Source organism: Phoca vitulina, unplaced genomic scaffold (genome assembly GCF_004348235.1).
Source record: "Phoca vitulina isolate PV1807 unplaced genomic scaffold, GSC_HSeal_1.0 scaffold7, whole genome shotgun sequence".
NCBI classification, from domain to species: domain Eukaryota; kingdom Metazoa; phylum Chordata; class Mammalia; order Carnivora; family Phocidae; genus Phoca; species Phoca vitulina.
In genome coordinates this window covers 13,251,465-13,264,712 of record NW_022589710.1, presented here as the reverse complement: position 1 = coordinate 13,264,712, position 13,248 = coordinate 13,251,465, and the positions used below count along the sequence as shown (strand labels likewise).

General features: G+C 34.9%; 1 protein-coding gene across 5 annotated transcripts in view; it reads right to left on the bottom strand.

The window, feature by feature from the left end:
- The window catches only part of MIPOL1 (mirror-image polydactyly 1), a 317,013-nt gene that overhangs the window by 208,162 nt on the left and 95,603 nt on the right, over positions 1 to 13,248 (bottom strand). For all 5 annotated transcript variants that reach the window (XR_004299527.1, XM_032404975.1, XM_032404973.1 and 2 more), the window contains exons 8-9: positions 7,347 to 7,380; positions 6,917 to 7,087 (exon numbers count right to left, since the gene is read on the bottom strand). Coding sequence is in view for 4 of the 5 variants with exons in the window: in XM_032404975.1 (XP_032260866.1) it covers positions 6,917 to 7,087; positions 7,347 to 7,380 (205 nt within the window). In the remaining variant the exon portion in view is untranslated. The remainder of the gene's footprint in view (positions 1 to 6,916; positions 7,088 to 7,346; positions 7,381 to 13,248) is intronic.

Sequence of the window (13,248 nt, the reverse complement as noted above, 5' to 3'; positions counted from 1 at the left end):
CACCTCCCAAAAACTTGCCCATCACAATACATGGAGCAAATATCTATGGTCTTCAAGCCTTAATTCTTCCTGCTTCCTTTTGCCCAAAACCAATCTGCCTTCAAGTTCTATTCATGTACTATTGAAATATTTCCCACTGTCCACTTCTCTAAATCTACACTTGTTCATCTGAGCCATCATCAGTCTCATCTTTTGTGTGGACTACTGCAATAGCCTTTCTCTTTCAATATCTTCTGCATTTAGATACAACTGTACTCCTTACCACAGCCTACAAGACCGTACAGATTTGTCTGCTGCCTATCTCTTCTACCTCATCACTTGTTACTATCTTTCTTTGCTCATTGTACTTCAACACATTTAAATCTGGTATGTTCATATCAGTGTCTTATGCACACTAAGCTTGTTCTCTCTCTCAGGGCACTACTGATCTATTATTTTCTGATGGGACACTCTTTCCATGGTTCTTTGCATGGCTAGATCCTCTCCTCTTTCAAGTCTCAGTTCATGTTGACAAAGAGGCCCGCCTTGCTCACCCTATTTAAAGTAACAAGCTCACTACCAACTGCAGTCACTCTCCACTATCTTTTTATTTTTATCACACTACTACCTGAAAATATTTTATTCATTAGTTTGCTTACTACCTATATATTTCCATACTAAGATATAAGTCTCATATAAGAAAGAACCTTCTATTTGGAATTGCTGAGTTCCCAACTTTGGCACATAATATGTATGCAATAAAATGTAAATGAATGAATAATATTTCACTAAATTCTTTTAGTTCTGTGTACCCTGATTGATTTAAAATAGCTTCAGCTCATCAGTTCATTAATTCAACAAACATATATTAAGTGCCTACACTGTCCTAAGGATAAAACTGTGACAGAAACATATAAAGAAAAATAGTTTCTATCTTCATGCTAGTAGGGAAAACAGTGTAATGCAGTGTGACAAGTACTGTTAATAGGATACAAAGTGAAATATGGGCACAAAGAAGATATTTATCCTATTGCTTCATGTGAAAGACCTTTATGAAAGAGATACTTAAATTAGCCTTAAAGTAGTGGTCTACTTCAAATAGACGAGTGAGCAACAAGTGGAGAGAAAGCATGTTCCAGTGAGGGGAAACGTGCTTAATTGAAGGCAGAAAGAGTCATAAAACAACAGACCAATTATACTTTCTGTACATTGGTCGGCTGTCTTCCTAGAATTTTCTTCATTATATTACTGGACTAGATTCATGTCTTCATCTTATTTGGTTTATTTTTCATTCTGCTGGAGCTGTAGCTTAGTGCTTGGAATAGCTTACAGGCTACAGAGAACAAGGAACCCGCCTAGTGAAACATTAAGCTGAGTTTCTTTAATTACTCTGATGATTACCCCTTGGTCTTTCCATGCTTTTTGCATCTGTCAATTTTGGACCTGAAGAACTTTAGGATCTATACTTTTCATTATAACTAAATAATAAAAAAAAAAAGTGTGCTAAGTGTATTATATTAAAGGAGGCACATAAATGTTTTAGAAATATTTTCAACAAAAAAACAATAAAAGTGAGCAAATTAAAAGGGTTGTTATTGATTTTACATATTTGTAATGACTCATTTCCAAAAATAGTGGTGAGTTAAGATTCTCTACATGGTGTTCAAGTTATAGAAATTTATGATTACTAATTAAACCTTGATAGATCAAAAAGGGGAAACTAACATCTAGAAGACAACAAAGAAAAGGAAGCCCAGGGAAAGGACAAAGGATGTTGAGATATTTAACCTGGGAAAGAGAAAATAGTGCTAGTATCTGCTTTTGCCTGCCTATGCTCTGACCCTAAAAGTTTTTACCTTGCAAGCTCCTTTTCACATAGTTCATAAACTAACTTTGATCAAGCCTGGCAATACAAAGTCTAATTCTTATCAGTAGGTGAGAATGAAGTGAGTTCAAGATCCATAAGCATATATTATCCATTATGCCTGGAGTTGATTCCAAACACCCATGTACATAGAGAATTTACCACTTTCTTCCTTTATTTGCTATACTCTAAGTCTTTATGACAAGTCCTCTGCTTTGGTGTTTTTGAATATATTTTATCAATGCCCCTGGCCCATTTGGTCGAAGTCCATCTCCCAACCTCCATACCCATGCCTAATTTATTCAGTTCTCAGGATTGGGCCCCTCACCTACGTACCAGGTACCAGCTGGGGTCCAATCAATGAAAATCTCTGCAATATTATCCTACCAACTACAAGTATCAATGAGGCCCAGCTTCCTGCTGCTAGGCCCCGCCCATATCTATGCCTGTCCTTGGAAATCAAAACTAGCCTAAACTAGCCTAATTTAGCCAGGACCCCTAGGAATGGTGTTAACTGTTAATTTTATATGAAAACTTGACTAGGGTCCAGATATTTGATTAGCATTACTTCTGGGTGTGTCTGTGAGGATATTTCTGGATGAGATTAACATCTGAATCAGTGGACTGAACAAAACAGACTGCCCTCCCCAATGTGAGTGGGCCTCCACATTCAATCCATTTGGAAGCCTGAACAGAATAAAAGGTTGAGTAAGAAAGAATTCCTTCTCTCTGATTGTCTTTAAACTGGGATATTGGTCTTTTCTTGCTTTCAGACTTGGACTTGGACTAGAACTTACATCATCAGTTCTCCTGGTTTCTCAGGCCTTCAGACTCAGACTGGTATTACACCATTGGTTCTCCTGGGTATCTAGCTTACTGACCGAAGATCTTGAGCTCCTCAGCCTCCATAATCACATGAGCCAGTTCTTTACAGTAAATCTGTTTATATATATCTTATTGGTTCTGTTTTCCTGGAGAACCTTAACTAATACAAATGATTATTTGAATTACTCTAGCTTGTAATAAGGTCAGGCCTCAAAGCTAATGAGTTGCCAATCCTGGCCAGTTCTATTCTTCTGTTGCTTATTGGTGTCTAGCCTGGATCCAATTGTGCCTTGAAGACTAGCTGTATGAATTAGGACATTATTGCTCATGTAGATATTCAAATATATTTGATGCAATATAGTTTATCAGTCAAATGTTCTGAGGCCAAAGTGAGTACCAAAAGCAAGACATGAAGAAGAAATGAATATTTAACTAAATTGAAAATTAGTCATAGGTAAGATTCCTCAATTTACTGGGTAGTTTAACTAGATAGCTTCTAGAGTGCTATGAAACTTAAGATCCCAGAAAAGTTAGTGAAGAAATGGAAGTTTCTAAGCTTTATCCCATATTACCAAGTATTTCTGTAATTTAAATAAACTATATGAGCATTAATCGGTCAAAAATGGTAAGAAAGAATGAAAGACTGGTTGGTAAGACAATTCTTTAATCAAACAAATGCTAATTATAACAATTTTAATTCATCCTATAAAAGATTTTAAGACACTCAGTTCTCAGCTTGACATAGAAAAGTTATGGGAGAAGAATTTGAATAAATAAGAGTATTAGGATTTATCAGAAAAAGATTTTAACAAGGCCAGTTCAAGTAAATAAATGATCTTAACTTGATTTGAAAAACAAAGTAAATTAGCAAATGTATAAAAATCAAGAAATTCTCACTGAATCCAAAGATTTCTAATAGCTACATAGAATGGGACTAAGGTAACCCTAGCAGTACACAGAAGATATAGTTTAATTAGAAAACATTTGATGCCAAATAGCAGCTCTAAAATTAAGGTCAAATTTCTATGAAATTCTTCCCCAAAACTCAAAATCTCAGCTTAATCATAAGAAAATCATCAGATAAACCCAAATTCAGAGACATTCCACAGAATATCTGGCTAATACCCTCAAAACTGTCAAGGTCTTAAAGGGGGGGGAGGGAAGGAGTCCTAAGCTGTTACAGACTAGAGGAGACTGGAGAGACCTGACAACTAAATGCAATGTGGTATCTTGGATTGAACCTTGAAGAGGACTTTAATGGAAAACTGGTAAAAATCTGAATAATGTCTGGAGTCAATAGTAATCCACCAATGAGGGTTTCTTAATTTTGACAAAATTACTACAGTCAGGAGCAATGGCAAAGGCAGGGCAAACCAAAACTGGGTCAAAGGTATAGGGGGACTCCATACTATACTACCTTCCTGCAAATCTAAAACTGTGCCAAAATAAAGTTTATTTTAAAAAATTAAGGAAAAAGTTTCCATTCAGAGCTATAAGACAGTAATTCAAAAGTTCATTTTTAGAATGATTATGACATAAAAATTAAAATGAATACTATTTAGGCAGAGAGTTTGAAAACTATGCAAATTAAAATAATTAAATAAACAACTCTTCATAAAACATAAGACATGCAATAGATAAATAATAAATATACTGCAATGACGGATAATATATATTTATAAATAAAGACATGTTGGTAAATATTGCCAAATGTTGATTTCTTTATCTTTATGTATCATGAAAGGCAGCAGGCAAAGGATAGAGAGAAAGAAGGAATGGGTAGCAGTCAATATTTAATTACGCTCTATGTACTTATTTTTAGTTAACGTAAGAAAATAAATGATAAAAAAAATCAAATGTTTGAGTTCACACTGTAATTGCTTCCAAGCACTAAAAACTGTTTTGTCTATCTCTTCAACAATATATTGAATGACTCAAGATTGCATACTGTTGGTAGGACACAAAATGGTAAAAACAGTTGCTCATTTTAGAAGGACTTTTTCCAAATCTAACCTGAAGATAAATGTCAGTTCTCCACATCCAGATAGGATGAAATCATTTGTGGCAAAACAGTGCTCCAGCCAAAACCAAGAAAAGCCAGGTTAAATTTAAAAATCCAGTTTAATGATGTCAGCAGGCCATGGCTGCAACAATGAGTCGAGTGGCTAAGATCCTGAAGAGGGTGGTTTGCAGATCTGCAGGCATTTTTTTCCCCCTGAGTTTTAAAGATTCCAGGCCTGGGCAAGGGGCTGGGAAGCCAGGCTTTGACTGCACAGAGGGCTCATGTTGGAGGACAGAGAAATCATCGAAGCTTTTGGTAGCTGTGCAAGGCTGAAGTGACAAAATTGGAGATTTGAGACTTGTTTCTATCTCAAATCATTTGATAAATCCCAAACGTGTACAGGGCTTGAAATTAAAAAGCTAAGCCCTAAAACCTCTGAAAAGCATAATGGAGTTTTCCACTCCATAATCGAGTTTTCTTACAATGCTGAGGACATAAACGCCAGAGTGCAAGCTTTGCCAGGAGTAGGGTCCTACTGAATATCAGCTCTGTGTGGGAAGCCTTACCAAAAGTACCAGGCTGAGCCACAAGTAGACCAAGACTTACCAAACTTCTATCCAGCCTCCACGGGAGATAGTAAAGCATTTTAGAGAGTGATAAAAATGAACTAATAGGAAACATTCTATGAAGTAGGAGAGAAAAGGGGCAATTGATTAGTGATAACCTTACGCAAGAAAAGACAAGAACTAGTATAGAAATACGCTGTCCTTTAACAAGGACATGAACTAGGTAAGAAATAAAATACAAAAGGCAGAGTATATGAGTACAAATGCACGTAGGCTGGTGGGTGAAATGGTGGGGAAAAGCGGAAGTTGCTTTTTATATTGGAGAAGAGAGGTTGGATATCTAAGGAGCAAGAAGGGAGATAAAATAGTCCTTTACAGGGTAAGGTTGAATGGACTAACAAAAGGCCAGAAAAATGCCAGGCAACACCAAGGGCCTACCTGAAGACAATGGTCATGAATTTAAAGGTTAAATGGCAAATCTGTGTGATATTCTTATGCCATATAAAACTATGAAGGTGCAGATCAGGCAGAAAGTTAAATATATAAGGCTTAGGTTTTGCTTGGTGAGTAGGACAAAGGGCCAAGAGAACTGAGGTTATATTATATGCAAATCGGTAATAATTAGGTGAGCCCTGGAATCTAAGTGAGGTAAAGGGGGAAGTGGGAACAGGAGAGAATTGAGGGAATAGGAAAATAAATGGTACAATCAATAGAAATAGGTGCCGGTGGAGCTAAAATTTGCTACTCAAAGTTCTGGAGTTAAGTGAGCTGGAAAGATAGTAAGTGCTGGTCAGAAATAGGATATGACCATAGGGCAGATGGCAGAAGTAGAGCAGAACAGATGATGATGAGAGGAGAGAAATTCAAGAAGATGAGAGGCCAGAACAGTGAAAGAATCATCTGTACAGATATTGGAATCACCAAGAATTGTTTTTCATAATTCAAAACCACAAGTGTGGGCTGAAGAAAGAGACAAGGAAATGCATCCTAAGATCTTCAAGAAATGAGGGAAGCAACACTGGAGTGTGCACAGGACTGTAATGGGAATGCCTACTGGGTGGTACAATCTGATGCGTGAGCTTCAAAGCTAGAGGTGTTTGGAGAGGAAAAAAGACCAATGATGTAAAAACACTAATGCAGAACAAGCCTCTAAGCCCACTGGTATAATTGCTGTGGGAGGGAATCCAATCACTACTTGGGAGGACTGCAGTGGAAGCAGTATCCTCAGGGAGGTAATCAGGTTTCAGTTAGAGCAGGAAGGTGTAAGTAATGTTCAGAAAAGAATACACTAATAATTTGATTCATTTATCAATGTTTACTAAAAGGCACTGAATTAGGCACTGGGAATAAAACAGTAATAAAGACATAATCTCAGCCCTCACAAAACTGCGACTCAAGTAAGAAGTCTCATATAAAAGTGATTACTTTAAAGAATGTATCTAAATTCTTTTTTTTTGAATATAACTAAATTTTTATAACAACCTAACAGTTTTATTAAGAAATGAGGATGCATGTATTTGAAGAATGGTCTAACAAAATTTGTGACTATTTTAATATATCTAATCATCGTGGTATTAATCATATGCTAAAAACTAATTTGAATTAAGACTATGTGGGGAAAAGTCATTTTTTAATGGTAAAGAAATGGGGGAAAATGCTTGTACAGATACATGCAGTTACCTGAGACAAAGCAGCATCCCGCTCTTCTATCACTGCATTCATTTCTTCTGCAGTTATTCTCTTTTTACATTCCTTGGTCTTGTAGATTCTATCCACAATTACAGCTCCATTCTTCTGAATAGCTATTCCTGTGTCTGCATTGTTTATTCTGTTCAGTAATTCCTGTAATGTCTACCAACACCATTATATGTTAGTCAGACATGAAGTTTTAATATATTTTATTTAATATAGGGTTTTAATTAATAGGCACATGTGAATTGTAAATTGACTGAGTGAAGTTATTGAATTTTCATATTGCAGCAAAGATGTACATTATTAGTGTGTCAATTCTTCTTTTTCCCACATCTTAGTTCTTGAAACCCACTCAATTGAACTTAAGCCTCTAAGATATAAGACTGACATCAAGAAATCTCCTCAGAGAATGGCTTACCATGTCATTTTCTTCAGGGTTAATATTTTCTAGCCTAGAAAAAAGGGACACAGAAAGCCTGATCAGTAGCATTTCCTTAGTGCAGCAAAATGAGTTCGCTTTTTAAATCTTTAGAACCTCAAGTAATTTCATTCGACTAGTCTTTAGAGTCAACCATGACACTGAACATATTAAAGTGCCACCTGCTCGACTCCATCTTTCAATAATGCTCCATATCTTCTGCACTGACTTCAGACTGTTAAGTTATTAATGTTTACTGCTATATATGACTACAAGGATCAATTGTTCATATGTGCTTAGATGAGGAAAGTTCCCTAGTGATAGAAGCACTACTTCTCATCATTATATTTATTCCTGGACTTTCAATTCTTACCAAAAACTGTATTTCCTCTGGTTTTTTGGACTTCATCACAAATAAAACAAGGCAAGTATTTTATTGCAAAGTTTAACTATATTCCCTCAAAAGCAAAGACAAATAATGACCACTAAATTTGAACTGAAAATCTCCTGCTGCTATCTATTTGTTAAAACAAATACACCATATAGAAAGGCTGACCAAAACTGGACCACGTATTTAGATGACTAATGTTATTTTCTCTTTCATTACATATATGGAATTATTCAATTTAAAGACTAAGGAAGTAAATTGGTTCCTCTCATAAATGTATTTTATCTTGGAAGAGTCATTGTGCTTACTGAAATGTTTTTTGATGTTGGTGAATTGAACAAATGCAGGAAAGGTAAAGAAGTGCTAAATGACATTATCTTAGAAAATGTCTATAATGTAATTTAGGCAACCCTTAAATTGGGTAAATTAAATGAAAATCTGTAATGGGTATTAGTAAAATGATGTAGATTTTAGAAATGGCTCCATTATTTTGAAATTGTACTAAAATGTTTAGATATATAAGTTCCTGCTTTCTCATATTCTCCACCCGCCCCCCCATTTCTGGGCTCCTACGATTTAATATTTACCACAAAAAGAAAAGGATACTTGAAAAAGATATAGAGAAACTTAATAAATTTATTACAAAATTGTTCCACACTCCACAGTTCAATGAAATTGCTACATTCATGAAGAGAAATTTAGAATACTGAATTTTTAACAGGAAAAAAATAAACATATATAAAAAACTTTTTTTTTTTTAAAGAATTTATTTGCGAGAGAGCGTGAGAGAGAGCACAAGCAGGGGGAATGGCAAAGGGAGAGGGAGAAACAGGCTCCCCACTGAGCAGGGAGCCCAATGTGGCGGGGAGTGGGGGGGGGGGGGGCGCTTGATCCCAGGACCCTGGGATCATGACCTGAGTCGAAGGCAGACGCTTAACAGACTGAGCCACCCAGGTGCCCCTATCCTTTATAATTGATCTCAATTTTGCTCTATGGTTATCCTTTGTAAGTACAGTGATAAATGGTCATTAAGAGAAAACTAAAACTTAAATGAAAATGAGCAAATAGTTAATCTGAGATTTGAAAAATTACATACAAACAAGTAACTTTCAATATAAACAAGAGTCTGGAAAGAGAAAAGGCTAATATTTATATTTCTCTATTTGTATTTCTTTAAAAGTTTCAGGAAGTACTTGTCATAGATATCAAAGCTTAACTACATCATAATTTAGTCTCAACTAGATTATTTACAGCAGAGATCAGCAAGCTTTCTGTAAAGAGTCATACAGTATTTTAGATTTTGCTGTATGTTCTCTGTTGCAGCTACTAAATGTTGCCTTTGTAGCACAAAAGCATCCAAAGATAATACGTAAATGAACAGGTGTGGCTGTGCTACAGTAAAACTTTATTCACTAAAACAATTGGAAGGATGGATGTGCACCATAGGTCTTTACTTTGCACATCCCTGATGTAGAGCACTGGAAAATGAGACCAGGTCTTTGACGTTAGAACACTCTAAGTGCTAACTGTGAGGTATTTTTCTGAGTTGGATCACTCAATAGCCAGTTAAAGACTAATAACCCAAAAAAGTGGATTTCAGAAAATAAAATACAGTCTTATAAGGTACATCACTTACTGTATTACTTAAGAAAACATAAAAATTAGACACGTAACCTACTTTTAGAAAAAAGAAGACAATTTGAAACAGTTTACCAGGCTTTCTATTTTCTACATAAAATGACTTGTTAGAGGTTTAAGGTTTACTAGCAGCATGTATAACACATAAGGCTTTACTGGTTTAATAAAGACTTAAAGTAATAGTTGATGTTATATGAAATACAGCTGACAAACTATAAATTATATATCACTAATAGGAGATTTACAATTATACAAAAAGAATCTCAACCTTTTGGAAACTAAATTATGCCTATAACAGTCTAACCAGACATAGTCATGATAATTAGTAAGAATTTTGCTGAGTAAATGTCCATGGGCTCAAGTTTCAATTGATTTCCTATACCATGCATATTCTGACTGACACCCCTGCACTCTAAGTGAAAAGACCCATGCATGAAATGTCACATTTCTTGATTTATCCCCAGATCAGTCAATATCATGTCTTTCCTTTCTCAACCTATAGTCATTCACCTTGTTCAATGGGAAGCAGCTAAACTTTGACCTCAAATGATAAAAGGAACTTCGTGATCATCTAATCAAAAAACTCTGAATTGTTAATTTTTATTCTCTTTCATTTTTACATAGTGCCACCTTAATATGTTAAAAACTTAAGAGACTGAATATCATGATCTCAAAAGTTGGAATATACATACACAAATGTGTCTATATAAGTAAGTAAATATTAGTCATTTTAACTTGAATCCTTTTTACTTTTTTTCTAGTTTTGGATAAAAGTGAAAAAGAAAAAAGAATTGAAGATTTTCAAGGGGTAGGGGAAGGCAGAAGGTAAGACAAAACAGACATCATCAAAAGACAGAAGTAGATCAGAACTGGCAAAGATGAAAAGAAAATGACAGAAGGAATATGAAGATTATAGGAAGCAAGAAATAAGGAATTAAAAAGAGATGTGAAATAATGTGTATTATTTCAACCTGTAACTCCAAATATGCCTCCAAATATGCCTTTCAGTCAAGCAAAGCTCAATTATAAATTGGTTCTACCTTAATAAGGAATTCATCTAAAATGCACTGTTGAAAGTTCAGAACCTATAGATGTCAACTGAGTAGAAAGGAGCATCCACAGTAACATTTAAAACTATGCTGACATATTATTATTTTAAAGTTGTTGTTCTTTCCTCTTATGTATGATTTTTCCTGATCTCCCCAATCTGCACCACTGGACTATAAAACTGTAGGAGCAGACTACAAACTGTTCCTAAGAACCAACAATTATTCATATCAATTAATATTATTTTAAGTATTTATGTAGTTATTTAATGTCTATCTTCTCAACTAAACTGGGGCCATAATGCTGTGTTCTGAGTAACCTGACACATAGAACATATTCAATAAATATTTATTGAATGGACTAAAAAACTAAAAGAAAAGGCTTGGGATTGAGTGTTTTTCTTTTCTCCCTTTCCTATTTCTCCATTAATACAAATGCTACAAAGAACAAATGAAAAAGGGTCTGCCTCAAGGAACCCTAATTTTAATATATTGTAATAAAAACTGGAACAAATGTATGTACAAATTAAAGTAGACAATGGAAGGTAAAAAAAAAATAGAGGGAAAGATAGGCTCAATTTAGAGCCATCAATTAAAGAGAGAATGAACAAAACTAAGAGACCAAATTAGTAGAGGCTCTGAGGAAGAAGTTTTGATTTGGATATGTGGGCAGATGGTTGTGCCAATGACTGGGACAAAGGATCAAGGGAGAATAAGGTTTTAAAATGAATTAAAAAATTCCATTTGGGATATGGTAAGCTTGAGTTGCCTATATAAGTCTGAGATAGATAAGTCCTACAATGTGTAATTGACTTTGACTCTTTGGGCAAGCAGTCAACCACTCTGTTTTCTCACCTATAAAGTACAAACATCATCTACCTCGAGGAGTAGTGATGTTGTATCAAAAGCTGATTTGTTATCTTTGGGGTGTGATTTTGATTTCTGAAAAGAAACAAAATCTATTTAGAAGCAAATTTCATGAATAAAATTGGTAATCAACCTAGGTAACAAAATTTACAGTCATGAATTACATGTAAATACAGCACTGTGCAGCAGCTGATAAACTAAATGTAATATTACTCGCAAATCCCCAAAGAAGAGTTGTAAAGTTATAATGAAAGTATTACTGAAATAAAAAAGGCATCTACTTTGAAAAGTTATGTTTAAAAATATTTGGCCAGGGGCGCCTGGGTGGCTCAGTCTGTTAAGCGTCTGCCTTTGGCTCAGGTCCCGCCACTCCCCCTGCTTGTACTCTCTCTCTGTGTCAAATAAATAAAATCTTTATAAATAAATAAATAAATAAATAAATAAATAAATATTTGGCCCCAGCAAATGTTTTTGTAGATATAAACAAACTGATTTTAAAAGGCATATGGAAAAGGAAAGGTACCAGAATAGCCAAAACAATTCTGTAATAAAAGAGCAAAATTAGAAGGTTAACATTATTGGATTTCAGACACTATAAAGATTCAATAATCAATACTATGTGGTATTGGCAAAGGGATAGATGCACAGATCAATGGAACAGAAAATAAAGTCCAGAAATTAATCCACACTAATATAGTCAACTGAGTTTTGACAAAGGTGCCAAGTAAATTTAATAAATGATGGCCTTTTCAACAAGTGGTACTGGAATAAATAAATGTCCATATGCAAAAAAGAAAAAAACTGAACAACCCCAAAAGTACCGCCTACCTTACACAAAAATTAACTCAAAATAAATCACAGATCTAAATGTCAAACATGAAATTTATAACTTCAGAAGAAAAGAAAGGATTTCAAAAAACCTGTGTGACCTTATATATGGCAATAGTTTTAGATTCAATATCAAAGTACAATCCATGAAAGAAAAAATAAAATCAATAAATTCCATTTCATCAATATTTAAAACTTATGTTCTGTAAACACACCATTAACAAAAAACATTCACTGCTGATGGGAATACAAAATGGTGTAGTACAGCCAACTCTGGAAGAGACTTCAGCAGTTTTCTCTAAAGTTAACATAGATTAAACATATGGCCCCAGGAATTATGTTGCTATCAGTTAGCCAACTGATTTGCAAGCATATGTCCACACAAAACCTGTATGCAAATGCTTATAGCAACTTTATTCAAAATCGCCAAAAATCAGAAAAAAGAAAAGAATCACCAGGAGGTGAGAGGATCCTAGGATAGTATGAAGACTATGAAAAAGAGCCTGACTATATTACAAACTGTATTACATAACTTCACTTAAGGAGGTAGAGGGAAAAAAGAAGAGCCATTCTAAGTAACTTTGGAAAGTGGTACTTTGGAAACTGTAACATTAAAGACTAAAGGAACTATACATGAACAGTGTACTCTAGTAGGTAAAGTTGTTTCTCATGGGGGTATCCGTTAATGATTCTGAAAGAGTTATAACGTATACTGGGGTAGAAGAAATAAGGAAATGACGGATGGTAGGGGATGGAAACCAGGTTTCTTACTGTTGGAGAGGAAATTACACATAAGAAAAAGGAGAAAGCCAGAATGAACTATGTGGCACTGGATTAGAATCAGAGAAATAAGTATGAATTCAGATTTAGCTTAATAAAGATACAGATAGATACATACATAAATAATTTCATATATGTGTATATATATCAGTTAGTATACATACATATATTTCCTAGCTCTTTCTGCTGATTGGGCCTAAAAGTAGCCACACCAACCAACAATGAGCACACTCAGAATCCAGATCTTGGTTTCTAGTACCGTTGTCCAATAAAAGGAATCACGGCCCTTTGAGGAATGACTGATTCTATGGGTGAGGCACATCCCTATACATCCCTACACATCCCTACAAGGCAT